At 52.5% G+C, this 27862-nt stretch overlaps 12 protein-coding genes across 12 annotated transcripts; 3 read left to right on the forward strand and 9 right to left on the reverse strand.

The window, feature by feature from the left end:
* Nucleotides 1–158: 158 nt before the first annotated feature.
* Nucleotides 159–1929, reverse strand: COCSADRAFT_112979 (uncharacterized protein). The gene is made up of 6 exons (XM_007699793.1): nucleotides 1475–1929; nucleotides 1376–1426; nucleotides 1303–1329; nucleotides 748–1254; nucleotides 539–700; nucleotides 159–494 (listed from the first exon to the last, which is right to left on the reverse strand). Exons 1-6 carry the CDS (start codon nucleotides 1724–1726, stop codon nucleotides 417–419), a joined length of 1077 nt encoding a protein of 358 aa, XP_007697983.1. The 5' UTR covers nucleotides 1727–1929; the 3' UTR covers nucleotides 159–416.
* A 698-nt stretch (nucleotides 1930–2627) lies between these two features.
* On the forward strand, nucleotides 2628–4405 carry COCSADRAFT_188829 (uncharacterized protein; the record flags this gene model as incomplete). Its single annotated transcript, XM_007699794.1, has 4 exons — nucleotides 2628–3155; nucleotides 3210–3527; nucleotides 3596–3639; nucleotides 3772–4405. Exons 1-4 carry the CDS (start codon nucleotides 3081–3083, stop codon nucleotides 4403–4405), a joined length of 1071 nt encoding a protein of 356 aa, XP_007697984.1. The 5' UTR covers nucleotides 2628–3080.
* An 838-nt stretch (nucleotides 4406–5243) lies between these two features.
* COCSADRAFT_24610 (uncharacterized protein) lies at nucleotides 5244–6170 on the reverse strand (the record flags this gene model as incomplete). Its single annotated transcript, XM_007699257.1, has 3 exons — nucleotides 5244–5612; nucleotides 5679–5969; nucleotides 6042–6170. The coding sequence occupies 3 exons, from the start codon at nucleotides 6168–6170 to the stop codon at nucleotides 5244–5246; spliced, it is 789 nt and encodes a 262-aa protein (XP_007697447.1).
* An 812-nt stretch (nucleotides 6171–6982) lies between these two features.
* COCSADRAFT_188831 (uncharacterized protein) lies at nucleotides 6983–9056 on the forward strand. The gene is made up of 2 exons (XM_007699795.1): nucleotides 6983–7866; nucleotides 7963–9056. Exons 1-2 carry the CDS (start codon nucleotides 7261–7263, stop codon nucleotides 8839–8841), a joined length of 1485 nt encoding a protein of 494 aa, XP_007697985.1. The 5' UTR covers nucleotides 6983–7260; the 3' UTR covers nucleotides 8842–9056.
* A 26-nt stretch (nucleotides 9057–9082) lies between these two features.
* On the reverse strand, nucleotides 9083–10274 carry COCSADRAFT_169435 (uncharacterized protein; the record flags this gene model as incomplete). Its single annotated transcript, XM_007699796.1, has 6 exons — nucleotides 9083–9199; nucleotides 9270–9375; nucleotides 9422–9689; nucleotides 9714–9833; nucleotides 9915–10139; nucleotides 10190–10274. 6 exons carry the CDS (start codon nucleotides 10272–10274, stop codon nucleotides 9083–9085), a joined length of 921 nt encoding a protein of 306 aa, XP_007697986.1.
* Nucleotides 10275–10628: 354 nt separating this feature from the next.
* On the reverse strand, nucleotides 10629–13976 carry COCSADRAFT_179770 (uncharacterized protein). The gene is made up of 3 exons (XM_007699797.1): nucleotides 11716–13976; nucleotides 11269–11664; nucleotides 10629–11210 (listed from the first exon to the last, which is right to left on the reverse strand). Exons 1-3 carry the CDS (start codon nucleotides 13598–13600, stop codon nucleotides 10825–10827), a joined length of 2667 nt encoding a protein of 888 aa, XP_007697987.1. The 5' UTR covers nucleotides 13601–13976; the 3' UTR covers nucleotides 10629–10824.
* Nucleotides 13977–15449: 1473 nt separating this feature from the next.
* COCSADRAFT_84613 (uncharacterized protein) lies at nucleotides 15450–18117 on the reverse strand (the record flags this gene model as incomplete). The annotated part of the gene is made up of 3 exons (XM_007699798.1): nucleotides 15450–15567; nucleotides 15620–15775; nucleotides 15827–18117. The coding sequence occupies 3 exons, from the start codon at nucleotides 18115–18117 to the stop codon at nucleotides 15450–15452; spliced, it is 2565 nt and encodes an 854-aa protein (XP_007697988.1).
* A 459-nt stretch (nucleotides 18118–18576) lies between these two features.
* Nucleotides 18577–20575, reverse strand: COCSADRAFT_112995 (uncharacterized protein). Its single transcript, XM_007699799.1, has 3 exons — nucleotides 20266–20575; nucleotides 19575–20211; nucleotides 18577–19520 (listed from the first exon to the last, which is right to left on the reverse strand). Exons 1-3 carry the CDS (start codon nucleotides 20490–20492, stop codon nucleotides 18858–18860), a joined length of 1527 nt encoding a protein of 508 aa, XP_007697989.1. The 5' UTR covers nucleotides 20493–20575; the 3' UTR covers nucleotides 18577–18857.
* Nucleotides 20576–20951: 376 nt separating this feature from the next.
* On the reverse strand, nucleotides 20952–22259 carry COCSADRAFT_112998 (uncharacterized protein). Its single transcript, XM_007699800.1, has 2 exons — nucleotides 21845–22259; nucleotides 20952–21737 (listed from the first exon to the last, which is right to left on the reverse strand). The coding sequence occupies exons 1-2, from the start codon at nucleotides 21987–21989 to the stop codon at nucleotides 21058–21060; spliced, it is 825 nt and encodes a 274-aa protein (XP_007697990.1). The 5' UTR covers nucleotides 21990–22259; the 3' UTR covers nucleotides 20952–21057.
* A 365-nt stretch (nucleotides 22260–22624) lies between these two features.
* On the reverse strand, nucleotides 22625–23682 carry COCSADRAFT_35032 (uncharacterized protein). Its single transcript, XM_007699371.1, has 3 exons — nucleotides 23547–23682; nucleotides 23196–23458; nucleotides 22625–23129 (listed from the first exon to the last, which is right to left on the reverse strand). The coding sequence occupies exons 2-3, from the start codon at nucleotides 23420–23422 to the stop codon at nucleotides 22823–22825; spliced, it is 534 nt and encodes a 177-aa protein (XP_007697561.1). The 5' UTR covers nucleotides 23423–23458; nucleotides 23547–23682; the 3' UTR covers nucleotides 22625–22822.
* A 225-nt stretch (nucleotides 23683–23907) lies between these two features.
* Nucleotides 23908–26063, forward strand: COCSADRAFT_84029 (uncharacterized protein; the record flags this gene model as incomplete). Its single annotated transcript, XM_007699801.1, has 2 exons — nucleotides 23908–24185; nucleotides 24239–26063. 2 exons carry the CDS (start codon nucleotides 23908–23910, stop codon nucleotides 26061–26063), a joined length of 2103 nt encoding a protein of 700 aa, XP_007697991.1.
* Nucleotides 26064–26300: 237 nt separating this feature from the next.
* Nucleotides 26301–27504, reverse strand: COCSADRAFT_83971 (uncharacterized protein; the record flags this gene model as incomplete). The annotated part of the gene is made up of 3 exons (XM_007699802.1): nucleotides 26301–26572; nucleotides 26641–27056; nucleotides 27131–27504. 3 exons carry the CDS (start codon nucleotides 27502–27504, stop codon nucleotides 26301–26303), a joined length of 1062 nt encoding a protein of 353 aa, XP_007697992.1.
* Between the last annotated feature and the right edge of the window lie 358 nt (nucleotides 27505–27862).

Below are 27862 nucleotides of genomic sequence, written 5' to 3' on the forward strand. Positions count from 1 at the left end.
AGATCTTTCCATATTAACTCCTGCCTGCCATCCATGTGCCTGTTCCCTAGGACCAGGAACGGGACACGGCTCCGACATGGAGAGCCCATTCAGCCAGATCCGCGCTGACACTGACCGAGTAATCGTTGCATCACTTGTATCACATACTCGGGCTTCTTGGTGGCAGACTTGATCTTTCATTTACGCAACCTGAATCCAGCGCTAGTTTTATGTTCCCTGGCGAACCCTGGCGAACCCTGGCGCATCACGCATCCTGTATACAAGAGAGTGTCTGATAAACCTGGAGCCGGCCTTCTCTACACTCTATACAGTGCCTATCATACACCCATGTGGCTGATGAACTTTGGTATGTGACGCTTTCGGACCGAAGGTATGGATACACATAGTATCGCTGGAACAGCCAAGCACCGTCCAAGTCAGCATTCGCCGAAGACGTCCTCTTTAGTCGGTGTCTCTTTGCGACGCAGTGCCACAAAGTACGCCTCTCTGGATTCCTGTAGCTATCAGCGTTGAACACAAATAACTTAAGGTTGCATACAGCCCGTGACGACTCGGGCTTTTCCCGATGTACTTTGGCAAAGAGTCGCTTGAGTTTCATCTCAAAAGCCTTCTCCTCGGCCCCTTTGTAGTACTTGCAGAGAAAGTGGCCGTCGGTCTTTAATGTGTCAAAGGCAAACATCAGAGCTGCCATGCACAGATCCTGCCCCAGTTAATAGTCTGTTTGCAGCTCAGAGGAGCACTACTGACCATGCTGCCCGTGTGGTCTCTGAAAGCATTGCCGCTCGTGTTCATCATCCTAATATAAGGGTCACTAAGGCTCTTTTTGTAGAAGCCGGTAGTCTGGTCCCAGGGTTCTGACATATCACTGAGTACCACGTCTACTGTTCTTCCCCGCTGCATGTCGCGCTCTTTGAGCGACAGATTGGTCGAGATTGGTTTGTCGCCATCCCAGTCCTCGATTGGCCGTCCAATCGCTTCAGGGTCTGCACCATCCAACTGTGCCTGACGTTCGATCTCAATGTAACCCCGCTGCATTTCATCGAGCTCTTCCTCAGTGAGTCCTTCGCTTGTGCTCGAAGAAACCTGTCTCCTAGGCCTACCTAGATCTGTATCTCGAACATATGCTCGCACCTGATCTTGAATAATAGGTGATAGGAAATCCCCTTGGATAGTCGAAACACCTCGAGGAGGTTGGGCAGGTATGAGATCGATGCCAATAACCCGCCCGTCTGGAGATGTGCGATTCACGGCAACCTAACCAGCGTGAGACGATGCTAAAAGAAAGAAATTCCATCAACAAACCTGAGACCACGACCCCGGTGCATATCCCTGGTGACGTTAACTTTCAATCACTCAATGTCGAGGGCAGGCCTACCAAGTCAACAACTGTTTGCCCAGGTCTAAATAGTTTGTGTTTGTCGTTGAGCTGTGATATATTAGTCACTGCCCGGTCTTTACCGTGATGCGCTCCCACCTCAAGCAGCTTGAAGGCAGCACGGCTCTTCAGGCCTTGAACTCGTGCTTCCTTGGCAAAAAAGTCCCTGCCCTGTCGCGACTTCCATCTGGTCGAGGACGAGGACGAATGACGTATCGATTGTGCAAAAATATGAGTACGAGAGCTACACGTCAAACACGCTGAAGCAAAACACACGGTAGCTTCTGGATAGACACGAAAACCCAATAGTAAGCTATCAGTAATTTGCCGAAAGAGGCGATGCGATAACATTGTAAAGACGCAGAGGAAGAATTTCACATTTCGCTCTTTGCGGGCTAGATAATCTCATACGACTACTTATCGATAACGGATACGCATGGTACCTCGACCATCTTAACATCCCGCAGCACACCAGCTCCAGATCGATTCGCATTCATCGAGAGACGTTTAATAGAGGCGGTACGATTGAATGCAACCAAAAACTCTGTTCAGAAGGTATCTTGGTCCCTCTAAGCACAGCGGGGACAGCGGGGATTTGTGGCTGCGCCGTTCGCATCCAACCACCCGAGATATTATCGCATCCTCCAGGTCGACCTCGGGATATTCAAACCATGACGAATCCCTTCCACGGCCGATGCGTGTACTACCCCGCTATCTCCTGTATTCTCCACAGCAGACTTTCCCAGCGTGGTCTTGGGTCGTGTGGCCCTAGGAGCAAAAGCCTTGATACATCGTCATAAGTAGTCATACCAGAGTACTAGTGGGAGCGTTCCGGGTACAGGGTAAACCACCACTACTACTGTTCAGCAGCACAAGGATCAACAGTGGCTCACATCGCCGGGCAGGCATAGCAAAAGGACACAAGACAGGACGCGTGCAAACAACCATATGTGGCTTCGATGGCGGCTGACTGAAAGGGGTGATGTGGTGCCCAGCTGACTGTGACGCCCTAGTAAGGGGTGGTGAGGCGAAAGGCCGGATTCTTCTAGAATGCCCTTGTGCCCTCCCCTGGCTAGCCTACGATGGGAGCATGTGTGTGGTTTCCACGTCCCAAGACTGTGCGACATGAGGCAATTTGATGCCATCCGAGTTCAATTGACTCGGTGAGAGGCATGCGCTGCACCTATAGCTCGTTGGCAGCGGAACACGGCAAACATGCTGCGACCGGAAAAGGACAATATATGTCAGTCGGAGCCAAGTATGACATCGCGAAGCACCGGATGGGGCTGTCAGCGAGTACCGTGGTCGTTTATAAAGGCGTTGCGGACAACATTCGCTGGCTCGCGGCGCGCTAGACTAAAATCTGCCTCGTCCTCCCGCTGTCCTCAAATCTCCACATCCAACCTATTCAAACACCGCAACCTCATTTGCGCCGCAGGACCCATGAGACACGCGCACCCCGGAGTACAAACAGTCACCGTCTAGCTGCCTTGCATGGAAGATCGGATTCACCGCGAATTGACCGTATCCGCCCGCCTCACTGCGAGAAAACCGTCTACACCTCCGAAACAGTCACCTCCGATGACCTCGAAATCACGCCGCGCGGCCTTCTCTTTGCTTCGATAGAATCCTGCCTTTACTCCGGCAGCACCAGACTCGCTCCGCCTACCACAGTGCGATACTCCGACCAGTTTAGACTCACACCATGTCCAAATCCACGGAAAAGCCGCAACCACAGGGGGCCGCCATCATGAGCGACGAGCCAGGAAACGGCATAAAAGTATGTACCAGCGCAGTCCGTACCCTCAACACTTTAATTGACACGTACATGTAGCCTCTCGGTACGCCCGACATTACAAGCCTCCAGCGCATTCGACAGGTCTTTGCGCAGCCAGTCCTAGCCTCGTTTGTTGCAGGCGGCGTGGCTGGCGCAGTCTCCCGGACCGTCGTTTCCCCCCTCGAACGCCTCAAGATCCTGTTCCAAGTCCAGAGCGTCGGTCGCGAGGAATACAAAATGTCAGTGCCCAAGGCCCTGGCCAAGATGTGGAGGGAAGAGGGCTGGAGAGGTTTCATGGCCGGAAATGGCACAAACTGCATTCGCATTGTTCCATACTCTGCTGTGCAATTTAGTGCGTACAACGTCTATAAACGGGTAAGTGAATTTTTGGAATTTCTGCCATTTGCTTTGTTTTCCGGCGAGCGACTTGCTTTTCAAGCTAGTGGTATGAGGGGATCAGGCGCACATGGAGCGGAGACTGGATAGGGTAAGTTGGCGGAGGGCTGATGTAGGTATGGTGGTGGACGAAGAGGAGAGAATTGGGAAAGTCGCACAAGGACAATGAATACCGGCGCAACCTCCCAATTACGACAGCTAATCCGTACTAGTTCTTCGAGAGTGAGCCGGGTGCACCGCTCGATGCTTACCAACGATTACTCTGTGGAGGTCTTGCTGGTATTACCTCTGTTACCTTTACGTATCCGCTCGATATCGTCCGCACGCGGTTGTCGATTCAGTCTGCATCGTTCTCAAGCCTCAAGAAAGAGGCCGGCCAGAAATTACCGGGTATGTGGGCACTCCTCGTGAACATGTACAAAACCGAGGGCGGAATGCCGGCACTATATCGCGGCATCATCCCTACGGTAGCTGGTGTTGCACCATACGTTGGCCTCAACTTTATGGTCTATGAAATGGCCCGTACCCAGTTCACACGCGATGGCGAGAAAGACCCCAGTGCGTTTGGTAAGCTGGCAGCCGGTGCGGTTTCTGGTGCTGTCGCGCAAACCATTACATACCCGTTCGACGTCCTGCGACGAAGATTCCAGATCAACACTATGAGTGGCATGGGATACCAGTACGCAGGTGTTGGCGATGCTGTCAAGCAGATCGTCAAGACAGAAGGGCTCAGGGGCATGTATAAGGGTATTGTCCCTAATCTGCTCAAGGTTGCGCCCAGCATGGCGAGCAGCTGGCTCAGCTTCGAAATGACTCGAGATTTGCTCATGGGCAAATGGAACTCGGGCTTCTTGTAAGAACAAACGATTCCAAGCATCAACATGATGCAAGCGTCGCATTGCGAAGCACCCCTCCGGATAGACAGCGATACATTGACGACCAAACGAACCACTACCCACCTTCGGGAATGAAGATAAGCAGAACTGATTACGAACATTCTGGAAACCACCAAAAAAGAAAACCAACAGCATTGCATTGGGGCCAGCGCGGCTTGGAGATTTGATTTGGGGAAAACTTTTAACACCCCCTCACTTGATGGATAATATAGCGACGGCGTTTGTTTTTCTTAACTGGAGTCGTTTACAAGCTGCACCTTGTACCTACTTTTTCTCTTTCTTCGAACTTGCTTTGAAGTTCTCCTCCTTAATTTTCTCTCCATCTAAAAAATGGACCGCACTTCAAGGAGAGGAGGGCTATGGGTTACGTTACACATAGACACATCTCGAGTCCCGACTGATTATGGGGCCGGGATGGCATACTACCTGTACAACAAATAACAGCCTCAAGTGTGCGTTAGGAATACGCTTGCGAATAGAAGAATTTCATTATACTATGGACTATTAGAGGTACTAGTTTGTTTGGTTTGGCATTAATTTGTTGTGTGCGTGTGTGCGGACATGGATGTACTACTTGTGCAAACCTGTCAAGACTAGTATTACGTCAAGTGTGCCAAGGCCGAGGGGAATATCAAGATACAAGCATCACTCAATTGCAGCCAAGTGCCACATACGTACTGTTGAACGATTTGAAATAGTCTTCACGAAGCAGCTGGAAACATCAACCACCCCAAGACTGTTGCCTGAAATTCGCGAGAAAGAAAGATAGTACATTATTTACAATCTCTCTTTTCCTTTTTTACAAAGCACCGTCCTTCCTCAGAGTCTCATTGCCCCACGGCTCGCTGGTCAGACAGGTCAAGCCACCGGCGGGCTCGCACGACTGTCGTCCACTCAATGGACCTGGCGATGGCAATTCACCGGACTGAGCACCCGTCGCTTGGGCGGAGTGCTTCAGGGCCTTGAGGAGCTTGACAGTCGAGTCGTATGTAAGGTCCTCGTAGTAATCGTCGTTGATCTGAACCATAGGGGCATTCGCACATGCGCCGAGGCATTCCACCTCTGTAAATGTGAAGAGGCCGTCTGGCGTAGTCTCGCCGTGGTGGACACCCAATGTGTCTTCGCAAGCCTTCATGACGGCATCGCTGTCGCAGAGCATGCAGGGAGTCTATAATAATATATCAATGCCATGCTCTGGGCTTTCTATGTCCCCAAACTGCTTAGGAAAACTCACAGTTGTGCAAACCTGGACGTGGTACTTGCCCACGGGATCCCGGTTATACATTGTGTAGAAAGTGGCAACTTCGTATACACGCATGGGCGGCATCTCGAGTATCCGTGCAACCTCGTTCATGACGCTGATGCTGCAGAATCCGTGCTGGCGCTGACCAAGGTCGAGGAGCGGCATGACGGCTGCTTTCTTGTATTGCGAGGGGTACCGCGAGACGATTTCCTTGATGAGCTCCTCATTTTGCGCCGTGAATTTGAAGGGAATCTTGGGATTGTTCTCGGGCGTGTCGCGGTGCTGCAGAAGATTCAATTAGCTCCCTCCCCGTTTTGTCTGTGAGCGCTGCGGTTGCGGGCAAAAAGTACATACGACGTTGAGCGAGCCGCTCTCATTCCACGCGGGGCGCGAGACGCTGAAGGCCCGCCATTGAGCCCTCTGGAACGGTCGCGAAGCGCGTGGGACAATTCGGCAGGCAAAGGGTACCAGTCTTGAGGCCATGGTGGGTTGTGACTGCGGGCGGGAGGCAATGGCGTCGATTGAAGTCGTCAACGATGAAGCTCGTCGAGAGTGCCAAGCCGTGCAGGGATTATTGCAATCAACCCGCTCTGATTGGCTGTGCCTGGAGTCTCCACCAAGTACCAGCCCGAACGAGCATCTGTCTCTGTCATCGTCAGCTTCTTTGCCAGTATCGGCTTCATGTTTTCCTGATGCCCGACATTTTTGCTCGATCGCGTGTTCCCCGGGTCTCCACGACTCTAAAGGCCGTGCTGCTTGATTCACATTGCCCTCTGCCCTTGTTGTGGCGAGGCATGCATCCCCACTACGGCTGAGCCCGCCACGTAGCAAGCTCCACCGACACTGTCGCTTCTGACCATGCTGCTCATGCTCACCACACAGTCGGATGCTTCATTTTTCTTTGGTCAGGCTGTCCTCACAGGCTGCGGGGCTATGGCTTTGCTGGCAGTTTCCGATGCTATGACTGTTTTGGGCCGGGGACGGTTCATTGCCCAGCACGAGCGAGACCAATGAATTGTGCCTCTGGCGGTCTACCACGTCTGATGCCCAGTGGGTCTGCCACTACAAACGCTGGGTGCGCCTTGCGAGCCTGCAGCGTCCTCAGGATACATTCGGTGGGCAAAGCAACGCACAGTAAATGCCTCTGAATCCGTCACCGGTGGAACGATGCTGCAGCCGATAGCCAATCGGCCTCTGCTCGCCTCACCCGCGGCGCTGTGCGCGGACATGCTAGCCGTTTGATGTGTTGTACGCATGTTTGTAAGTAGTGTCTGATTTGGCGTCTTCGAGCCTGCAGGATTTCTATGCGACTTTTCTCGAGGCGTGTTTCAGAGTCATTGTGCTACTACGTGTACAAGGCCATCGCTCTTACCGCACTTCACTAGCAGACCCATGGCGGTCAACATCTTGCATGTATAAGTACCGTTCGTCGATGATTCGCAGACCCTCCAATCCCTCTCTCCACTACATCTACTTAAAGGCGCTCTTATAGCACCGCACTTGCACATTAATAATCCCACCTTGTACACATTTGCACGCCCATCCCCCATCCCCATTCCCATATACACCAAGCATGTGCAGGTTCACAATCGCTACGCTTGAATGCGGGCACCCGCAAGAGGACCACGTCGACACATACGGATGCCCATATTTCCAAAGAAGCAATCTCCACTGTGACCGCGACAACCCGAACAACAAAGACCGATTCACTATCAAGACCTGGGACCGTGAAGGCATATGCAACCGATGTCTCAGTGTAGCTCGCAAGAGGGAGGAAGAGGCGATAGAGCGTGAGCAAAAGAAATATGACGAGCAGCGTCGCCGAGAAGCCAAGGAGCGGGAGGAAGAGTTGCGCCGTGGAGAACGAGAGGTCCTCGAAAGGGGACATCGACAAGAAGAGGAGCGACTTACTGAGAAGAAACGCCGCGAAGAGGCTCAAAGGGCACACGAGAGGCAAAAATGGGCATCCGAGGAACGTACTAGGGAAGTGGAAAGGAAAAGTAAAGAAGAGTATGAGCGACAGATCCAACTGCAAATGGATAAGGACATGGAGTACATGATGGCAAAGTCACGAGAAGAAGCTGAACGGAGAGAACGGGAAGAAGAGGAGGAAATACAGCGAGCTCTGGCCGAATCTGCGAGACTAATACGCTCGGAGAGGAGTTATCAAGAGGATCAGGTAAGTCAAGAATTTCCACTTCAAACCATGCCTCGCTTGTGCGACAAGTGCGACAAGTGCTCTGAACATCTTACTAACGTGCTACCTTTTCTACAGATGTCATCAGGATCACGAGAACAAGGCGGTGGCCGTATCGAGTCCTGGATTGAAAGCACATCACGGACTACCACAACCACAACCATGAACAACCACAGCAGCAGTAACAGCAGCGGCAACAACCACAGCAATAGCTACAATAACAACCACCACAACAACAACAGCAGCCACAATAACAACAACTCAAGCTACCCTCAAAAGTCATCCTCGCCTCCCTCACCACCCGCCACTCCTCCCACCAGAAAGGCGACCTCACCGCCACCACCACCACCTCTCCCCGTCACCGCCCCCCGATCCCCCGTCAACAAATCCGCTGCTCGCGCACCCCCACCACCACCTCCCGCTCCCAAGCCAGCGGCCCAAGCCAAAGAGATCAATTACTCGCTCCCCGCCGTCGGCGACCAAAAAATCGGTCGTTTCCGCCTGGGAAGCCGAGCAGTACCCGTCCACGAATCCCAGGACATCCCCGAGACGCCCATCACCCCCGCGAAGCCCATCGCACCCACCACACCCGCCCCCATGGTCCGCCTCGGTGGCGCTATCCCCGTCTCAGACGTGCCCATTGTCCGTGAAATCAAGGGCCAGATCAAGCCCGTTCCTAGTGCCATGGAGAACGCCAGGCCTGCGCTTCCGCTCAGGAAGCCAAGTGTGTCCCGTAAGGGACCACCTCCCCCAGTGCCCAACCGTGATGGCAGGGACCCGCAGCTCGATGCTATGTTGGCGAAGCGACGGGCGTGGGAGCCTGAGGAGGAGGAGGGTGCGACGATTACGCCGCCGAGGTCTCCTTCCAAGGGGCAGACGCCTCCGGCTAAGAGGATGACTCAGAATGAGTTTGATACCAAGCGCAAGATGGGGTGGAAGAATAACGAGGATGAGTAAGGGGAGAGAGATTTAGCCTATAATCTTTTTTGTACATGTATTTACTTTTTTTCTCTCCAAAGGATCAATCGAGGGATTTTTGATTTCATCTGTGGTATACATCGCTTAGTATCTCTACTTTGACTTTTGCCAACATCTGAGATATACTCTACTCTGATAATACGATCAATTCACATTATTGTTTTTGAGCATGTTCCAAAGTTGAACCATGCCAGTTCATCTCCAGAATTGCATGCTAGCATTATGTGACGTAGTACTCCCGCTTTAGGAACTCATATATGTAGTCGCCCTCATTGTAGCCGCCAGTTGACGTATCTGCGTTTGAGAGCCGCTCGCCACACTCGTCAACACTCTGACACTATCTACATGTTAGCATGAAGCCGATATAGGTATTGCAACACAAATAACACATAACAAGTAAGCCTTACCATGTCAGGATCGTATTTGGCATATTCGAAAAAGGCATTGACCTTGTTGATGTAGTCAGGAGTGTTGAGATTGACCTCCTGGTTGCGAACTTCGTCACAGCCATGTCTACCACTTTTAGCGCACAACCCAGTGAACTCGAGTAAGAACTTACGCTACAACTCTCGTCTCAATACCCTCCTCCTTGACAACATCCATGACAAGCTTGGCAGATACGATACGGTCAGCATGTTCAAGTTGGTAGTCGTCTTGGCCAGTCGAGAGAGACGCCAGGTAATTCAGTACGTGGATATCGTCTGCACGCCTCTCATTCAGGATCGTGGCGATGATGTTTTTCAAATCTCTGACAGTACACGTAGCGGCAGCGTCGGTGGCTGTAATTTGAGAAATGTCTGCGCTGTATAGCATTTTCAACGACTCCTCTCAGTAAGCACTATATCCCTGACCGTAATACGTGCTGTCTGGTAGACGAAGAAATAGGATTTGGACGTTGGATAGACCTAGAAGAGGCGAAGTAGCGACATCATATTTGCCGAGTCGAATCTTCGTGTTGCGAACTGCAATATCTGAATTAGAATCAGTCAGGAAATCAGTTTTTGGGGTGATTCTACCTGCGGGTGCTCCTTCCAAACCATCTTCACCACTGCCCCCTCCTCCCCTCAAAGAGGCACTAGACATAATCCTATACGCCCTCTCCAACCCATACTCCAACTCTTCCCCCCTCGTCTCATTTCCCGCCTCACCCCCTGTATTCGCATTGAAAACGACTATAGTAACGCACTTGAACACGAACAGATCATGAAGGACATCTGGGTTCTGGAAGAGTAGGCTGTCAATGGTGTGAGCGGTGAAGTATATGGAGCCATTGTTTGCTGTTAGTAAAAGTATGATGGAGGATGAGTGGGGGAGATGTACCCAGTACATGGGAAGGGTGACAGAGTGGATGAGGCGAGGCATAGGGTCATTAGGAGGGCGAGGAGGAGACAGTAGTAGTCGTGTAGGAACATGGCGGCGGGTTGGGTCAAGAGTCAAGCGAAGGATGGAATTGTAAGGCGAGGAAAGATCTGGGAAGAAAGTGAGAGGTTGGGAAGACAAGGCTTGCAAAGGTGTTGAGGTGGAATATTTGTACGAAGCAGTAACGACGCTTTGCTTGGGAAGGCACGCACCAGAAGCTACCAATGCTACCTGCTACCTCACACCACCATAACAGGCAGTAACATACACATAGAATATCAACGACAAATCAATTGACTGCACAAAAGTGTACCTGACGCTTGTGCATGAAACTGATCACTACTTGGCTTCAATTCCTTGGCTTGTAGAGAAATAACAATATCGAAAGTTTAACAAATACAAAAAAAGTGTTATTTATCTTCAGTTATATCAAGGTTGTATAAATCTACAAAGTATCGTGACTTCGTTACCATTAATCGAACGCAAAAGATAGACAATCATTAAAAATTTCATCATAGACATACCAAAAGCCCATCGTAACAGTCATTAGAATAAAAATCTGGTATCCAAACAAAGGTATCAAGACGTGAAGCCAACAAAACACTATCGGAATATCGAAGCCAAAACGCTCTCCAAAGTATCAGCCAGTGGATCCTCAGGCCTCTTCCGCCCGTTCTCGTCGAAGCGTGGTGGCAGCTCAATCGTCGCATCAGACGTATCAGATCCAGGAGATTCGTCTCGGTGGTGTCTCTTACGGCTCCTACCAGACTCCCTCGAACTTTGTGAGTTATCGTCGTCTCGATGTCGCCTCCGTCTCCTGTGCCCACGATGTTCCTGATCGCTGTCTTCACCCTCAGGAGAAGGCTCTCGAGAAGGTTCCCGAGCGGGCTCCTCCTGTGGCTCTAGATTGAACTTGACACTCTTCTCTTCTTCTGGAGCTGGAGGATTTGGAAGAATTGGACTAGGACTGCGAGACTTCTCTACCGGACCTATTCATGTATCAGCAATGATGTTCAGCACTACCGGCTGGCAGCGTCCCAAACCCACCACGTGCAGAAGCGAAGTTTTTGTGCTCGTTACCGATATGATTAGGGGCTGGAGCACTCACATTACCGTCCGTACGACGGGGTTGGCCATAGTAAGCATCGTGTGGTTGAGGGGGCGCATAAGGGTTTCCAACATGGACATCGCTATGAGGCGGCTGGATGTATTGTGAAGGGTGGTTGGGTTCATAAGCGGTATTAGGTGGCGGGGGGTAGTCAGCTGGATTGTAGGGTGGGTAAGGGCTGTGAGCGTTGGGATCGATGGCGGGTGCGTTAGGAGGCGGAGGGAAATAGTTCGTCTCAGGGAAGTAGCGTGAATCATTGGTGTAGGCTGTGGATGCGGTAGGGCTACCGTATGGACTGTCATAGGTGCTAGTCGAGTATGCCGAATCCTCCTCGCCTGTTGATTTCTGAGCAAACTAGTTCCGATATGGGCGAAGGGTGGACTCACGTCGTCTTTCGGCTTCCTTTTCGGCCTTCTTACGATCTCGTCTCTTTGTCGCCTCATGAGCAGCTAAACCGGCAACACCAGCAACTGCTGCCGTCTCTGCAACCGCCCGTGCCCGACTCTTACTCCGGCTCCGGCTCTTACCGCCCGAAGAAGAGGAAGAGCTTCGTCGACGTCTACGGCGCGAGCGGGTTCGGTCCCGACTGCGGCTGCGGCTGCGGCTACGGCTTCGACTTCTCGCTGGGCGATCGGTGTAGATCGGATCACCGCCGTACTCTACTAAGACTGGTTCACTCACTGTACTTTGACGCCTGTTACGGCTACGCCCGGTAAGACGGGAGAGGACTGACCTCGATCTGGAACGTGACCTTGACCTCGAGCGCGATGCTTCCCTAGCTTCCTTCTTAGCCTTACGTTTCTCATAGAGTCCAGTGATAGCTGCGCCAGTAACACCGGCGGCAGCGATCGGTACACCCTGTCGAATGCGGCTTGGAGAGCGCTTTCCCTCACGCTTCCGGGATTTGCTACGCCGGCGTTCAGCAAGGCCGGCGAGAACAGCACTAGCTAGGCCAACTTCTGCTACTCGCTTGTTGCGGTGCTCGGGGTCCATGTGTTTGCTCGTACTACGAGACCTACTCCTGTCTGATACCACCGAGACGGACCTCGACTTTCTTCGGCCCCTCCTATGACGTGACTTGCTCCTATGACGAGACCTGCTGCGGTGTCGATCTTCTATGATTGTAACCGTCTCTTCCTTCGTCTTGGCTTTGTTCCTTTGTCCAGCAGCGTAGGCAAGAGCTCCGACGCCTGCGAGAGCGGCAAGAGTACCAAGCTCTCTGGCCCTGGATTTGCTGCGGTGACGGGATTTGCTGCGGTGACGCGACTTGTGACGTCGGTGCTCTCTACCCCTGTCCAGAGAGACAGATCGAGAACGAGAGCGGGAACGGTTGTTGAACCTGTCGAGAGCTACGGCACTCACGGCACCTAGCGTACCATAGCCAAGGGCATTACCAATGGAGCCGCCAGGTGCTTCACCCTTTCTCTTGCGGTGATGTCTGATCATCTGGCCAGCAGCAACGCCAGCAAGGGCACCTGCAGCGACGTCACGTTTGACGCGAGTTTCGCTTCCGCCCCAGGTATCCTTCGTTTTGTAATAATACACGTCATCATCACTATAATAGTTCTGTTCCTCGTCGTGACGGTTTCCACGGTCAATCTCTTTGTATCGACGTTCATAATAGTAGTCTTGCTCTTGTTGCTGTCGAACAACCGGCCTTTCCTCTTCATAGACGGGCTCCGGAACGCGTTCACGAATGATAATGGGTTGAGGGGCCTCCTCCCGGATAATAATAGGTTGCATCTGCATCTGCATAGGCTGAGCGGCTTCATTGCGGATGTAGATGGACTGGGGAGGGGCCTGTGGCTGCGGTTGCGGTTCAGGGCGGAAATACTCGGTGGACCTGGAATACTTTTCCAACTCGTACGGCTGCTCTCGGGGGAAGATATCCTCGTCGCGCTCATATTCCCGCGAGATGCGGATCTCAGTGCGTGCTGGAGAGGGCGCGCGCTCATACTCACGCTCATACTCGCGGTGGATGCGGTATTCGGATCGCTGTGGTGAGGGCGAACGTTCGGCGTAGTGGTAGTGTCTGACTTCACGAACAGGCTCGACGCTTCGCTCAATAACGTAGTCCTTGACGGAGCGGTGGTCGTCAAAGTCGTTGCGGCTGCGCTGGACCAGCCGCATCTCGGACTCGTATGTGTCTTCCTCGAGGGTGCGATCAGGGAGTTTGTAGCGCCTGACCGTGGTGTAGCCACCACCGCCATTGCGCGATGAGCCGGTCTCCCATTCGCGCTCACGCTCCGTCTTTTTGTAGATGACGGACATTGGTGCGGCGGGGGAGGGGGAAAGTGGTTGAAGGGTGGGTGGTGGGGTAAGTTGTGGTCAAGGCGGAAGTGGGCGCAAAACGGTATTTGTTGCGGGCAGTGTCTGTCGGCCAGGAAATGTGATGCTTGGCTATTACTCAGCCAGCGGCTACAAGGCGCTGCTGATGTGACTGTGAAAGGCAGCCCCCAGTCGATCGCGAGTCGTGGTCGATTGGTGAAAAAGGAGGGAGGGGATCAGCCCACGCAGGTACACGGTGGGAGATGGGCAATGCTGGTACTTGTGGTGGAATAGCAGACGCCGGCGGGGTAATAAGAGAGGGAGAACAGGAGAGGCAGCGAGGCAGCGAGGCAGCGAGGCAGACGACGTCAAGTGTCATGGAGAGCGGACCGCGTCAGAAGACAGGGTTGGGTTCTCGACTGCCCAGATGCTGGAACTCAGCACCCGGTTGACGTCATGGGGGTACTGTCCGCAGGTCTCGACCAGGATGCAATCAGACATGGGCCTTGGGCGCAAATGCTCTGATTCCCCCATGGCCAATTATGTACTGCATGCTACTATACTGCGGCTTGTATAGTATGTAGTGTAGTAGGCATACATGCAGGGGTGCTTTGGGGGTGCAACAGCGCCCTCACCGGGCGTGGTTGCGGTGGCAGCCCTACCATTACCGTGGAGCGACAGCGGGAGAGCGGCCGTGGTATCATGCGAACCGGTGCCTGCACGCTGCCACATTCGCTAGAAGTTTCTTTTAGTGGGCTCAAGAAGTGACCGGACGTTGCGCCATGCCTCCGTCGCATAGCCCCGCATGCCGTATGAGGCCGCAACCAGCTACCATGTGCACGCCGCCCTCGCAGACGCCTCGACCCGCTGACACGCCCTCGCCTCGACCGTCTGACGCCTTGACGCCTGTGACGCCGCCATCACGGCCGGCCTTGGAGCCATGGTAGACGGTGACTATTTCAGCAATGACCTGCTGCAACACTGCCAGAGGGCCATGAAGAAAACACCATCTCCTCCCTCTCTGCTGCACAGCTTACACCTACATACATCCCACTAACGCCTAATAGCAGTGAGGCGACCCAACACTTCTGGGGTCACCCTGCTAGCCCTATGCATTACCACTACCTCCGATTCGACTTTGCGTACGCATGTACAGTCAAGGCAGCATCGAGGAGAGACATCAGACGACCTTTTTTTTCTGATCCCCTCCAGAGGCTGCCCAATCGACCCAAAGGCTGCCCGCGGGCCGTTCCAGAAGATGCCACCCAATATGTTGAGTGTTTTTGCAGCCCTGCGCATGGCACACGTGGAAGAGAGCTACTATTGCGATTTAAAAATATCCTACAAATGAGTCGATGCCTTTCAATGATCAACGGTCCGCAACCCACAGCAGACTGGGATGGCATAGTTATTCACGTCTCGGGCGTCTCCCGGTACACTGCTCAGCTCCTGCCACAGCTCTTCACAGATGTACATATCATCAGCCTCCGCCACCATCAGCTGCTCACCGGAACCACAAAACTACTGAAAAACCTACTGCGCCAAATGTCATACCAACCCATGCGTCCTCCCGCCTTGTGGTACTAACTCCGCTGATACGGCCCCCCTCAACGTCAAGCCTTCTTCACAGTCGGCAAGCCACAATGATGATGACAACATACTAGACGCCGCAGCTATCCAAAATCTTCTATTAGGCTAAGAACAGAAGAACATTGTACAATCTCGATCCACAGGAACCCCAAACAATAATGCCATATCCATCACTACGTGTATCAAGCCCAAACGCCAAAGGGTTGCAACGTCTTGTTCACAAACTCCTACAAAATGCTCACTTTCTTTACGCCGCTCTTGCTTAAACAATGCCGTAAACCCGCTTTGCAATAAAGTAGCAAGCCAGTCCAAACGTAATAAGGCCCCCAGTAATGGACCAGAACCAGTTAAGGTTTTGAATATCTTGTCCGGGCACAAGGCTAGCTTTGGGTCAGCAACTCATCTTGGCCCCATGTAATGTTATCCACTTACCAGTTCATACCCCAGATACCAGTCACAACGTTCATGGGCAGCACAATGGTACCCAGCACCGTCAGCTTGCCTAGAATGTCAGACGTCTTTTCTTGCCGCTCATTCATCCGGATGTTGATCTGCGCCAGGTAATTGCTATGGGCGCGTGAAAGAAGACTGTAATTCCTCGTTAGTTTGCACCTCTACCAATCTACTTTTCAAACTTACTTCTCATAGTGGCTCAAGTTGCCAGTCATGGTAACAATATGATCTTGAATATCTCCAAGATACATGCCGATTTCGTTGCGGGGTGCAATATCCCACTGCTCGTTGCATCTCTTTGCAAATCCCTTGATGACATCGGCCTTGTTGCCCAACAGCCGGTACAGGCTCATAACCTTCTTTCGACACTCGCCAACCCGACGCAGCATGTCTCGGCCCGTGTCCTGTTGTGACTTGACCTCGGGCGGATCCTTGTAGTGCGGGTTGTTGTAGCTATGACTCTTTTCCTTCTCGGCCTCTTGTTCTTCATCGCTCGAGTGAAGACGCAGAATGGCTTCGTCAATGTCGTCGACTTCTTCCTCAATCTTCTGAATCATGGGCGCATACGCGTCCGTCACATCGTCAATTATGGCATACGAAATCCAGTCAGGCGACAGAACCAGGTAGTCTGACAGTTGGCGAATGCGGCGACGAACGTTTGCCGGGTGCGGTGTCAAGGAAAAGTGGAAGCTTATTACACCTTCCCGGAACACAACAACGTACAGGTTGACAGGATCCAGGTAGTCTTCGCTGTTCTCATCCTGCTCGAACGTCCGATAGTTGATGAAGTAGTAGTGCTTAAAGAGTTCGACCTTTTCGCGTTGTTCCTGCATCAAGATGTCCTCGGATGTCAAGGGGTGAATGCCAAACGTCTTGGAAATGACTTTCATCTCCGTCTCCGTGGGCGACATGACATCTAGCCACCACGCAGGTCGTGGGCCGTAGCGCTTCGGTTTCTCGTCTTCGGGCTTTGGTGTTTCTGCTGGACGCGGTGTGGTGGAGCGTGTCTGCTCTCCAGACGAGTGCTTGCCGTCCACTTTGGAAGCCGATCGCGAACTATGTCCATTGGTACCCGAGTGTAGCATATCATCCTCCGTATCAGAGCTATCGCTAGTGTCATCGATAACTGGGGGATCCGGGACAAACAGGTTCCTGAAACTTTGACCGGGCTGCAGCAGCTCGCTGATGCTTTGACTGTGGATGGTATTGTCAAAGGTTTCGTTGAAGTAAGTGAATCGATAGGGCGCATCGCTGGCCTCACGATGCCAAACGCGCTGTCTGGGACGCAGACGACCTTCGACCATGAGCGGTTCGCTAACCTTGCGCATGCGCATGCCATCCATGGTCCGCTGCTCCTTTTCTTGGTTTGCCCAGGCCTGCAGTACGTCGAGATCAGGCCAGCGGCGGCGTCTCCGTCGGCTGGTAGGCTCACCAGTCGTCGGCGCGTTCATGTAATCCTCGTGTCCTATTTCAGACATGGCCTCGTGTGGAAAGCAGACATCTTCAAGTGCCGTTGTGGTCATACGACGTCTCAAGTCGCCAGCAGAAGGAGGTGAGCCTCCATGCTCGTCCCCGTCTATGTTGATCAACGCATCTCGATTCCTGCTGCTGGGTCGGCCGGGATCGGACATGTGGTCGAGATCTGTTGGGATCATGACATCGTCCAGCCCTGAGTGGGCTTCAAAGGTCGGGCTGGTGGGCATGGACGGGGGGTTGTTAATATCGTAGTCATTGAGGTTTGTAGCAGAGTGATGGTGCTGGGTGAAGAGCTCAGGTCGGTGTTCAGGCATCGTCATATGCTTGGGAGCAGACAAGGACGTGCCGCTCCTGCTACGTGCATTGCCACTGTTAGAGCCATAGCTTGCGCCTGACCTGATGTCACGAACAGAGGAGCTCATCAAGGGGGTCCTGTCGTTGGTATCGTCGTCGTCCTCGTCGTCGTCGGCGGCATCGCTGTGGTGAAGCAGGTCGGGGGTATGCGAGAGGCGCGACCTGCCGTATGAGTTTGCTGGCTTCAAGGGTTGCAGGCGTTGAGGGTTGGGGGTGGGTTGGCTCCCCCGAGATGGGTACATGGACGTCACAGGCACGCTTGGACGACGCGTCCGGATGGTGGGCTGTTCGCGGTGGTCCAGCAGGGCCTCACTCTCGAGACTGGTGTTGCTGAGGTTGCTGTGGGTGCGGTAGAAGCTGCTGCTCCCTCGTGACTGGCCATGGCTGGCGGCGTTGGCGAGGGTGGGACGCTCATCCATTGAGTCAGCCTGTGGCAGATCGGCTCCTGCGGCAAAGGATGGGCGACGGTTGCGCCTCTTCTTTCCGCCACGATGCGTCTTCTTCTTCTTCTTGGGCAGAGCAGAAGCAGAGTCAGCGTCTTGTCCTTGGCGCGAAACAGGATCCGAGGCTGCAGCTGTCGCGTATGAAGCATGACCTGAGTTAGCAGCGCTGGCGGGTCCAGGCCCAGTGGAGGAATTGGTCGGCATTGCAGCAAGGCGCGCCTCGAAACGGCAGCAATGGTGAAGCTACCGTGGATGCGCGACGGGGCGTATATACAGTGGAGGGCCACTGGGATGCAGACACGCAGGCGTCTGGGAGGAGAGGCGCATAGGAGGACGAGCAGCGACGAAAGACGACATGTTCGTCCAGAATCTGGCAGTGACGTTATTGGGGGCCAGTGCTGCGGTGCGTGCGCCCAGCAGCTAATCATTGGCCGGTCTGTCCCAGCTTTCTGCCAGTTCGCACATTAGGAACCGTCGGTGCTGCGCCTTGGCGGTGCCCTGCAAGCTGACCATGGATATTTATGCGCTTGGATGCACTGATCTCTGGACCAGTTTGCAGATTGCCATGATAGGAACATGGCATTGATTGACGTTTGGCCACGGTGGTGCGCATAACAGACGTCGTGTGCGCTGTTTCCTCTTTTGGACAGGCTAAGGACAGACGGGGGAGGTGGGCCAGTTTCAAACGCGCTATTCCTTCGCCCTTGAACTGATTCGATACAGATTTGCCCTTGGCTGCACCACCATCTCGATGAATTATCTATCATATAGCTACATCACTAGTAATTGTTCTATCGATGCAGGAAAACAAGCTGCATGCCCTTGCTCGACCACCGCTGCATGCAGAACCAGTCCCCTCTTCATTGCTTTTCACATGTCGCCAGCCTTACGGTGCATACCGCCATTGAACGCCATGATAGCCATTTTCTCTTGCCATTGGCCACCTACAGTACATGTCGATACATTGGACCATAGTTCTCCAGTCCGATTTGATGCACCGCTTCTCCGCCCTTTGCAGCTTCCTGCATCGCTGACTTTTGCTGCGCCAATGTCCCATATTGTTTGTCCAGCTTCTTGTTCTCCCAAGCAAGTAGAGTTCTCAATAGGATAGCAAGCAGGCAAAAGAGGAACATGAATCCCGCGCAAATCGACTGGCCTTTCACATACAGCGGCCCCTCTGATTTTGGATACAGTCGAGTTCCAAGCACCGGCCCACACTGCCCAATGAGGTTCGCCATCATCAGACCAGTCCCTCTTCGCGTATCTGTGCCCTGGTTGTTCGTGATCCACGGCAGAACATTGCCAATGGCTGGAAAGATGCCCGCAGCAGCCAGGAAGACTCCAAAGTATCTTGCTGCCACAGCCTTGGTCGTAGCTAGGATCACATAACCAGCACCACCGATTGCTGTGAGTATGGCGATCATGATACCGCGCTGTTGTGTGCGGTCGGCAATGTAGCAAGTCACAATGACAGTGAGGAAAGAGACGAAGAAGGGTGGTGCCGTTAGTCCCTGTGCGTTCACGTGCGAGAATCCCATCTCAGTAAGGATGGTAGGCAAAAAGACCGGCAGCGATGAGAATGCTACGTTGCCCGAGAAATACATAATCTGAAAAATCGTTAGTTCGGTCGGCCGACTTACCCAACAGTTTACTCTACTTACGCCTAGGACCCAACTCTTCAAGTCTAGTACCGCTTCCAGCATTTCCTTCCACTCGATGCTTCCAATTCGAGTCCCCGTGCCTGCCTGTACTACACCACGCGCTTTGGCAACGGCCTTTTCCTCCTCGGTAAGGAATCGCGCTTTCTCTGGGCTGTCTGGCAAAAAGAACCATGTCACAACAGACATTACAACAGTCGGAAGTCCCTCTGCGAGAAACAGTACACGCCACTTTGCAAACGAAGGATTTCCGCTGGTAATACCGTACGCTAGCGCCCCCGAAAATGTGTTTGCTAGCGGTGCGGCCGACAGGAACAATCCGCATCTCAAACCGAGCTCGTGTCTGAGATAAAAGAATGAAAGTAGGAAAGGTACGCCAGGCCCAAAAGCGATTTCAGCAACCCCCATGAGGAAGCGGAGCACCATCATTCCAGTCCATGATTGAGCTCCAGCTTGTGCGCTCGATATCAGGCCCCATGCAAAGACGCATCCTGCAGCCCAGTGATGCGGAGGCACCACTTTCCACATGACGATAAGGAAGCCAAAGACAATGTAGGAAATGTAAAATATCGTTAGGAGCCATGAGTATTCTGAGCTACTGAGGTGGAGGTCCTCTTCCATACCGGCAATGCGCGCGTTCCTATGTTTTGTGTCAGCAGTTGGCTCTGAGCAAGTTCCGGATATATCGCATTACCCAATATTGGATCTGTCGAGAAAGGCGAGAAGATACAGCGCTGCTAGCAGTGGGACAACGTGTTTATCCAATTTCCGTCGTACACGCTTCGCGATGACTGGATCAATCTTTCCTATAACAGGCGCATCTGGAATACCGTCTCCATCCTTCTCGAATGCCACTGTATCAATCTTCTCTTCGTCCTGGCTATTGCTTGCGTAGTATCTCTTGGTAAAAAACGATGACATTGTGAGGCTGACGTATTCAAAGACGAGAAGGAAAGCGAGAAGGAAAACGAGACGGCACACAAGATGCACCTAGTCACACATCAGATGGCCAGGAATATATAAGAAACCTAAGCTTTACCCTCGGAATGCTTCCCCCAAATGCCGAGACGACGTCTGACCCATTGCGCCATTCATGATAGGTCGAGGGTCCTACAGTTGAGGTAAGGATGTGTGGGGTTCGGTGGAGCGATCGACAATGATGAGCAATGGTGCTCAGCGGAAGCAGATCCGCCGACACCGGAGTCTCGCCGAAGTTAACGACTTCAGGGTGCCCGAGCGTGTGCTGACTACCATTCCTCTATACATGGGCTGTAGGGTCGTGGTCCATATCAGCATACCAAGTCGTGTCGAGATGAAAGCATCGTGGCACGTGTTTATCTGGCATCCACGGTTCCCACGCACAACTGACAACACAACTATGCATCCTTGGAATAATGATATACTACTAATACTAAATCGCTTACTCCCGAAACTGAGGATCTAGTCTTACATTATAACGCCGAAATACGGAAAACCCTCTCGCAAATCAGATGGAAATATGCTGCATGGTTTGCCCCGGACCAACCTGCGGGCCCAACCTGGGTAAAGGCTTATACTTGTGCTGCTGCACCGGCGTCCGGCTTTGTCCTGGCAATGTATTGGTTCCTGGATAAGGTTTCTTCGGATCTGGTTTCTTTTGTTCAATTGGCGGTGTAAACGGCTTCGGTTGACCTGGCTTCACGACCTTCTTCTTCTCGGTAGGATATGCTGGCTTAGGGATGCTGTTGTTCGGAGCAGCAGATGTTGCAGCTGAACCCTTGAATGGGGGAATGGATTTGGTAGCTCCGTTGAGCGCTTTCCGTCCACTTCCTACGACGCTACCCGAACCTTTTGCTGCCGTGGATGAAAGAGTGCCGATTGTGCTGTTTGCACGACCCACGACGCCTCCGGTTGCTCTGGATGCGGTGCCTGTGACTCCGCCAATGGCTTTGTTGGCTCCTCCCGCCGTCTTCTTAGCTCCGCCTACAGCTCCTTTTACTTGATTACCGCCGGGATACTTCTTCGCGCCCAAGGGTAATCCGCTTGTCGGTGGTTTGGCATTTACAGGCATGGAATTCGAGCGCTTCATTGCGGGTTTACGGGCAGTCGAGGGCAAGGCCTTTGCTGAAGGCTTGTAAGGCTGGCCTGTGATGGCAGTACCATAGTTCGTCGCCTTTTTTTCTATGCCTAAGAGATGGACTCAGTCAGTATTTCCTATGAAAAGTTGAGGGTATAGCATTCCATATGAATCCGGGAGGGCTCTGGGAGTGGAGCAAAAAAAGTGTCAAACTTACCGGTTCCTATGTTCCTACCGCTATTCTCAATCATATCCCCAGCTTTAATCAACGCATTTCCACCAAATTCGCCTGCCGATTTCTTCCCCGCATCCACGAATCCCTCGACAGAGTTCCAGATGATATTTGAAATGAAGCTCGTCATTCTCGCAGATGCAACAAAACAAGAGGCAGCACCGACGACTAATCTCCTAAGCTGGCAAACGCAATATATCTCAGAATATCGGTTACAAGACAGTACGTAGCAGCTCTACATGCAACCCTAACGTAGTAGAATATAGTATGTATGTAGTGGCAAGTAAAGTAAGTAGTAGGAAACTCAATCTCTCTCAGAACACAGCAATCACTCCAGACTCACCCAGACCCTCTTTTTTTCCCTAATTCGCCGCCGATCTCTTGTCATTGCGGCAAAAAGTGCGCCACTGCGCAACTCTTTAGAACCGGTTTCGAGAATGCAGGGTGCGTGCGTGCGACTACCGGTGTACGCTATCCTGCCGCAGCAACAACCCCCGCATCTCCATGACGTACGCTTTACCACAGAGTGTTCCGCCCAACTCAGCCATGGCGCATGTCGATCCCTGGTACAAGACGCAGGTTTTCTTTGGGTTTTTTGGGCGTGACGGGACCCGGCTTGCTGTGGCAAGTGTCCATTTTCTTCCTTTAGTGAGAAGGCCATTTTACTTTTGTTTCAGGGGTAACCTTACCAGACGACATCACAAGACAGCAATTGACCAGGAAAACAGTTTTGCAGTACCATTAAGATTTTCGCTGTCATTCTCATCTATAACTATTCGTACAAAAAAGCCATGCTTGCCTGCGTTTAAAAAAAAAGCCACCTATTTCGTTATACATACTGAAATAGTCCTTCTAACGCCGCTGTAAAAGAGAAAAAAATGAAATAGAAAATGATAACGTGGTGAAGACACGATTGCTGTCATTCAAGCCGAACAAGCAAAAGAAGAAGAAAAGAACTAGACACTAAGCACCCTGCCTAGCCTTCTCAGCACAAATCAGCGCAATAATGCGACTCAACTCGGCACTCTGCGCAAACTGCTCTTGCTTCGTCTTCTCATCCACATCCTCGCACGCAGCAATGTCGTTGCTAACAGTCAACATGCGGTTCTGCAGTGTCAACAGCTTGGACAGCGTGTTGTCAAGGAAGGGCGCGCTAAAAGTGATGTTCGTGGGTGAAGCGCCGCTGTTGGGGATGCGCATTTCGAGCTTTCGCGGGGGCTTGCGGGGCGCGGGTTGCGATTGCACGGCGCCGTTTTGTTGTGGCTGAGGCCTTTTGAGAACAAAACTTGTCAGTGAATGATCTTTCTTTAAGGGGAAGGAGGGCAGCGAGACTCACTTTTCTCGCTCGACAAACGTCATGTTTTCTGCCATTTCGGCGACGCGGTTGGCGATTCTCGAGGCCATGATGGTGTAAGGCGACATTTGGGGGTGCGATGCTCCGTTTACGGCGCCGTTTGTTTGGGGCTTCTTGGTTGCGGCTGTGCCGGCCTTCTTTACATTTCTTGTGGCAGTCGTCTTGTTGGGGGTGTGTCTGACAGGCGCTGATGCTACTGAGGCAGGCATTGTGGTAGATGTGTGATGTTTCTTTTGAGAATGATTCTGATGAATACGTGTCAGTGGATAGAACTTGGAATGTCTGCTAATACTACACATAGGCAGGGTTGGTTATCAAGGGGGGACTACTTACTGCTTAGTCAAAATGTGGGTGATGACTCTGAGAGGAAATACAGGCGATGCTATTGAGGAGCAGATGTATACTGCGGAGTGCGTATATTATTTAGTGAGGAAGCTAACAAGCTAGCAGAGAGGGAATGGTTATGGTCCCATATCTTGCTTTGGCGTGGCCATAGTGTACAGCGCCACACATCGACGTCATATCGCGGCTGACAGACCAGGGTTGACGGGACACAAGTGGAGCAGCCGTCTTGATCTCGACCCTGCACTGACGTCGCGGGTCGCGGGTAGCCCGTTACTGGGGGGAAGGTTGCGAGGCTTTGTGTTTGCCGTTTGGACATTTGAATGTTTGCGTGTTTTTGCTACTATTCAACATGCCACCAGCGACAAAAAAGCCAACGCCGGCTATCAAGTCAACGGCTCCCAAACCTCCCGCTAAGCTGTCGACGGGCGCTGCTGCGGGCCAATCAAAAACTAGAACGCCAGTGCCGGCATCTGTCAAGAGAAAGAAGAAGGACGACCTGGGCGCTGGGCTGCGAATCTCAAAAGACAATGTTGATGCGCATCCAGCTGGGCCACCGCGGTATGGCGAGCTGACACAGGCAGAGAGAGCATTCACATTGGCCTCGACCTTTTTGTCTGGAGTGTTAGCGTATGCATACCTAGCCATCGCCCTCGGGGCACAATCAAACTGACACATCGTAGCATAAGCGCTTCGCAGTTCCTAGGCGCGCCGTTGAAACTCATCGATCCTCAATTCTACGATGGATATATGGCCTATACCAAAGAATGCTTCGCCATCCTCATCACCTGCCTGACCCAATGGTGGGCGCCAACAGTCGTCCGTGTCTCTGGCGACTCCACCATGGTCGGCCAGCTCATCAAGCGCAAAGATGGTTCTCTTCAGTGTAATTTTGCCGACCGTATGGTCCTCATGGCGAACCACCAGCTCTACACCGACTGGCTTTACCTATGGTGGATTGCCTACACGAACAATATGCATGGCTTCATCTACATCATCCTGAAGGAGTCGCTAAAGAACATACCCATTATCGGGTGGGGCGCACAGTTCTACAACTTCATCTTTCTGTCGAGGAAGTGGGAAGAGGACGAAAGAACTTTTAAGAGGCACCTCTCCAAGCTGAACAAGAAGGGGGATCCCATGTGGCTCATCATCTTTCCTGAAGGAACGAACCTGTCTCCGACGACTCGGGAAAAAAGCAAGAAATGGGCGGATAAGAACGGACTCCAGGATATGAAGCATCAACTACTTCCTCGCAGCACGGGTCTCAAGTTTTGTCTCAACGAACTGAAGGACACTACGGATTGGCTTTATGACTGTACCATTGCATACGAAGGTATACCGCCCGGCCAATATGGACAAGATATATTCACACTGCGTTCCTCATTCTTCGAAGGTCGACCCCCGAAATCCGTGAACATGCACTGGCGCCGCTTCCGTCTCGCAGATATTCCTTACGAAAATACACACGCATTCGAAGTATGGCTGAGAAACCGCTGGCGAGAAAAGGACTACATGCTCGAATACTTCAACCGCAACAACCGGTTCCCCGCCGAAGACTTTTGGAAAAACCACCTCGACATGGACATTCGGAGCGAGTCTAGCCGCAGCAATGGCAAAACCATCCGCACCATCCCCCGTCCTGCAGTTCAGATCGAAACCGAAGTCAAGAGCGGTAACTGGAACGAATTCGTCAAAATCTTTGCGCCAATTACATCCATCATGATGGCCCTGACCGTCGCTTACGGCGCCTCTCCCGACGACATACCTATACCAGGCGGCAAAGAGTTTTTCGAAAACCACATGAAGATGCTCCTAGGCCAAGGCACCGGCGACATGAGCAAACTCCCTGACCCAGACCAACTCGAGAGAATGATCGAAGGCGCCGCAAAGATGGGCGCCGAACAGGCCGCCTCCCCAGACCAAATGTCAAACGTCCAACGCCTGACGCAAGAAAACCTCGCGAAACTCGTAAAAGAGACAGCGATATCGAGCGGTGCCGTACTACCCAACGGCATGCGCCGTCCGACCTCAACCATGCCACCACTACCAAAGACCTTACAAACGCCCAACACGAATGCTAAGCTTCCGATCCGTAAAGCCCAAAGCGCCACAGCAGCAACAGCGACCAAGAAACCCACATCCACCCCTTCAAAACTCAGCGCCCTTCCCGCAAAGAAACCCACCCCCAACGGCCCCACCAAGGACGTCCTCCTCGCCTCAGGCGTCACGATCAAAATTCCCCAGACACAAGCTGAGCAGGCGAAACAGACAGGCACCGTGACGCTGAATAATGGTGTTGTGATTAAGATTGATAAAAGGGAGATTGAAGAGGCGCAGAAGAAGGTGAAGGAAGGAAGGGGAGCAGGAGGAGGAGGAGGAGGAGGCACCGTGGTGACGAAGAGTGGGGTGCCGATTAAGATTACGCCTGGGGATGGGGTGGTGAAGAAGGTTGGGGGAGGAACAGGAGGGGGGAAGAAGGTAGGGGGTGGACCGAGGAAGATTTGAGGGTTTGATGAAGGAGGAATAAAGGGTAAAGGGCGTTTTTTCTTTCTTTGGGAGGATAGGTCTGGGATATATTGGCTTCAGCACGGAAGGGCTGTATGAATGATTGTAAATGAGGGGCTGGCGTTTTTGTTCCCTTTTGATATCTTATTATAAACTCCTGTCGTTCTATATGTACGTACAACACTTTCGATACCATAATTCTTATTCAAAAAAAATCATCTACATATACACCTCGCCTCATCTCTTCTTCTTGGCCAATTCCTCCTGCTGCAATTTGTGCATCCTGGCTCTTGCGCTCTTACTACCTCCCATCTTAGGTCCTGAAATCGATGGCGCCGCACCCTTGGCTGTTGACGCTGCTGTTTTACGGGCTGCGTGGTGCTGGCGCCTTGCTTCCATAGATTCGAAATACTCGGTGCGGAATTGTTCGACGAGCGCGTCGTCGGTATTTGTATGGGTGGAGGTTGCGGCGAGGGGGATGGATGGGGCGGGAGCATCGAAGTAGTCGACTGTTGCGGAATAAAGTGGTTAGTAGGAATGAAAGAATGGAGAGAAAGAAATATGGTGGGAGACATACGCTTTGCCTCGCTAAGTACGGCCTCGACCATCTGATCGCGCTTCTTGTCCTCGTCCGTCTTCCCACCCCCTCTCGGCTTGCGCCACCCATAGCCATACTTGTCTCGTGGCGCCTTGCTCGCCGGTTGTTCAGGTTCACCCTTCTCCAGTCGTTTCCAAGCCTGCTCGATGCGCGCTTTGGCTTCTGGGCCCAGATCTACTTCTTGAAGTTTGCCCTGGCCCGCTGCCAATCGCTCGCTGTGTTCCTTATCCGCCAGATTCTCTGTTCCCGCTGGCGCACGCACAGATGTTCTTGAAGTAAATGTGTGTTGTAGATCCGGCGCGATGGCTGCTACTGAAGCTTGAAGGTGCTGTGGGATAGGCCAGCCGTATTGACGATAGTTCTTTTCAGCCATGCGGGCTTCTACGTATTCCGACCTAGCACATCAATGTCTGCACTTGCCACACCCAGACGCGCTGACCTTTTGGGCCCTGTCGCATAATCCACTTACATCTGCTTGTCGTCGCGATCCACAACCTGTCCTGTCTGTGCGACAAAACGCCCCGTATATTGATCTGGTCGCGGTGCGTCGTCCATGTGAACCATGTCCGTCCGGGGAACCTCTACCTTGCGCACGCCTTCCTTGAGGCGATCCCGAGGGCGCTTTCTGTTGCGGAGTATCTCTTTCAGGTTTGGAACCGACTCTTCATCGTTGTTGGCTTCGGTCGAGTGCGACGGCGCGTGCAGCAAACTGGCTGTATCTGGGGATTGCGAGGTGACGACAGTAGGTGCATCTTCTTCAACAGCGACGCGCTTCGGGTGGGTAGTCTTGCGACGCTTGAAGCGTACTGCAGATGCTGAGCTGTCGTCTTGTACCGTTGCCATGTTCTGGAAACCTGCACGAGTTTGTTGCGAAGCGTGTAGGCCGTCCATGAGTGTCGATGTGCTAAGGACCGAGGTCGCGAACGGTACTAGGTAAGAGGGTCCACAACGTCATTGGCAAACACGTTTACTTTGCTCACCGAATATGGGCCTGTGGATAGAGAACAGTGCTTTTACTACATCGCAAGACTATGTTTGAGCAAGAGCAGCAAACAGTCATTCGGTCCGTACCCCAGAAATACGCGTCATGGGTCCACACCGCACTATCACACAAACGCACAATCAGATGGACAATGAGATCTGGAGCACCTGCATGGCGTGATTCTCACCTTACATAGCCAGTTCCCCGCCAGTTCTCCGC

Source organism: Bipolaris sorokiniana, assembly GCF_000338995.1.
Source record: "Bipolaris sorokiniana ND90Pr unplaced genomic scaffold COCSAscaffold_4, whole genome shotgun sequence".
In the NCBI taxonomy this organism is placed as follows: Eukaryota; Fungi; Ascomycota; class Dothideomycetes; order Pleosporales; family Pleosporaceae; genus Bipolaris; species Bipolaris sorokiniana.

Excerpts from the sequence above, each read along its gene's own strand:
- COCSADRAFT_112979 (XM_007699793.1), bottom strand. The coding sequence starts at position 1,726 with ATGTTATCGCATCGCCTCTTTCGGCAAATTACTGATAGCTTACTATTG. Across the intron at positions 1,427-1,474 it reads CTGCCTTCAAGCTGCTTGAG|CTCAACGACAAACACAAACT; the intron begins GTGGGAGCGCAT and ends AATATATCACAG. Across the intron at positions 1,255-1,302 it reads CACCGGGGTCGTGGTCTCAG|GTTGCCGTGAATCGCACATC; the intron begins GTTTGTTGATGG and ends CACGCTGGTTAG.
- COCSADRAFT_188831 (XM_007699795.1), top strand. The coding sequence starts at position 7,261 with ATGTGCAGGTTCACAATCGCTACGCTTGAATGCGGGCACCCGCAAGAG. Across the intron at positions 7,867-7,962 it reads GGAGTTATCAAGAGGATCAG|ATGTCATCAGGATCACGAGA; the intron begins GTAAGTCAAGAA and ends CCTTTTCTACAG.
- COCSADRAFT_179770 (XM_007699797.1), bottom strand. The coding sequence starts at position 13,600 with ATGTCCGTCATCTACAAAAAGACGGAGCGTGAGCGCGAATGGGAGACC. Across the intron at positions 11,665-11,715 it reads AAAGGAAGCCGAAAGACGAC|GCGAGGAGGATTCGGCATAC; the intron begins GTGAGTCCACCC and ends AGAAATCAACAG. Across the intron at positions 11,211-11,268 it reads AAACTTCGCTTCTGCACGTG|GTCCGGTAGAGAAGTCTCGC; the intron begins GTGGGTTTGGGA and ends ATACATGAATAG.
- COCSADRAFT_112995 (XM_007699799.1), bottom strand. The coding sequence starts at position 20,492 with ATGTCATCGTTTTTTACCAAGAGATACTACGCAAGCAATAGCCAGGAC. Across the intron at positions 20,212-20,265 it reads CTCGACAGATCCAATATTGG|GAACGCGCGCATTGCCGGTA; the intron begins GTAATGCGATAT and ends CACAAAACATAG. Across the intron at positions 19,521-19,574 it reads TGAAGAGTTGGGTCCTAGGC|ATTATGTATTTCTCGGGCAA; the intron begins GTAAGTAGAGTA and ends ACGATTTTTCAG.
- COCSADRAFT_112998 (XM_007699800.1), bottom strand. The coding sequence starts at position 21,989 with ATGACGAGCTTCATTTCAAATATCATCTGGAACTCTGTCGAGGGATTC. Across the intron at positions 21,738-21,844 it reads CGGTAGGAACATAGGAACCG|GCATAGAAAAAAAGGCGACG; the intron begins GTAAGTTTGACA and ends TCCATCTCTTAG.
- COCSADRAFT_35032 (XM_007699371.1), bottom strand. The coding sequence starts at position 23,422 with ATGCCTGCCTCAGTAGCATCAGCGCCTGTCAGACACACCCCCAACAAG. Across the intron at positions 23,130-23,195 it reads ACGTTTGTCGAGCGAGAAAA|GCCTCAGCCACAACAAAACG; the intron begins GTGAGTCTCGCT and ends TGTTCTCAAAAG.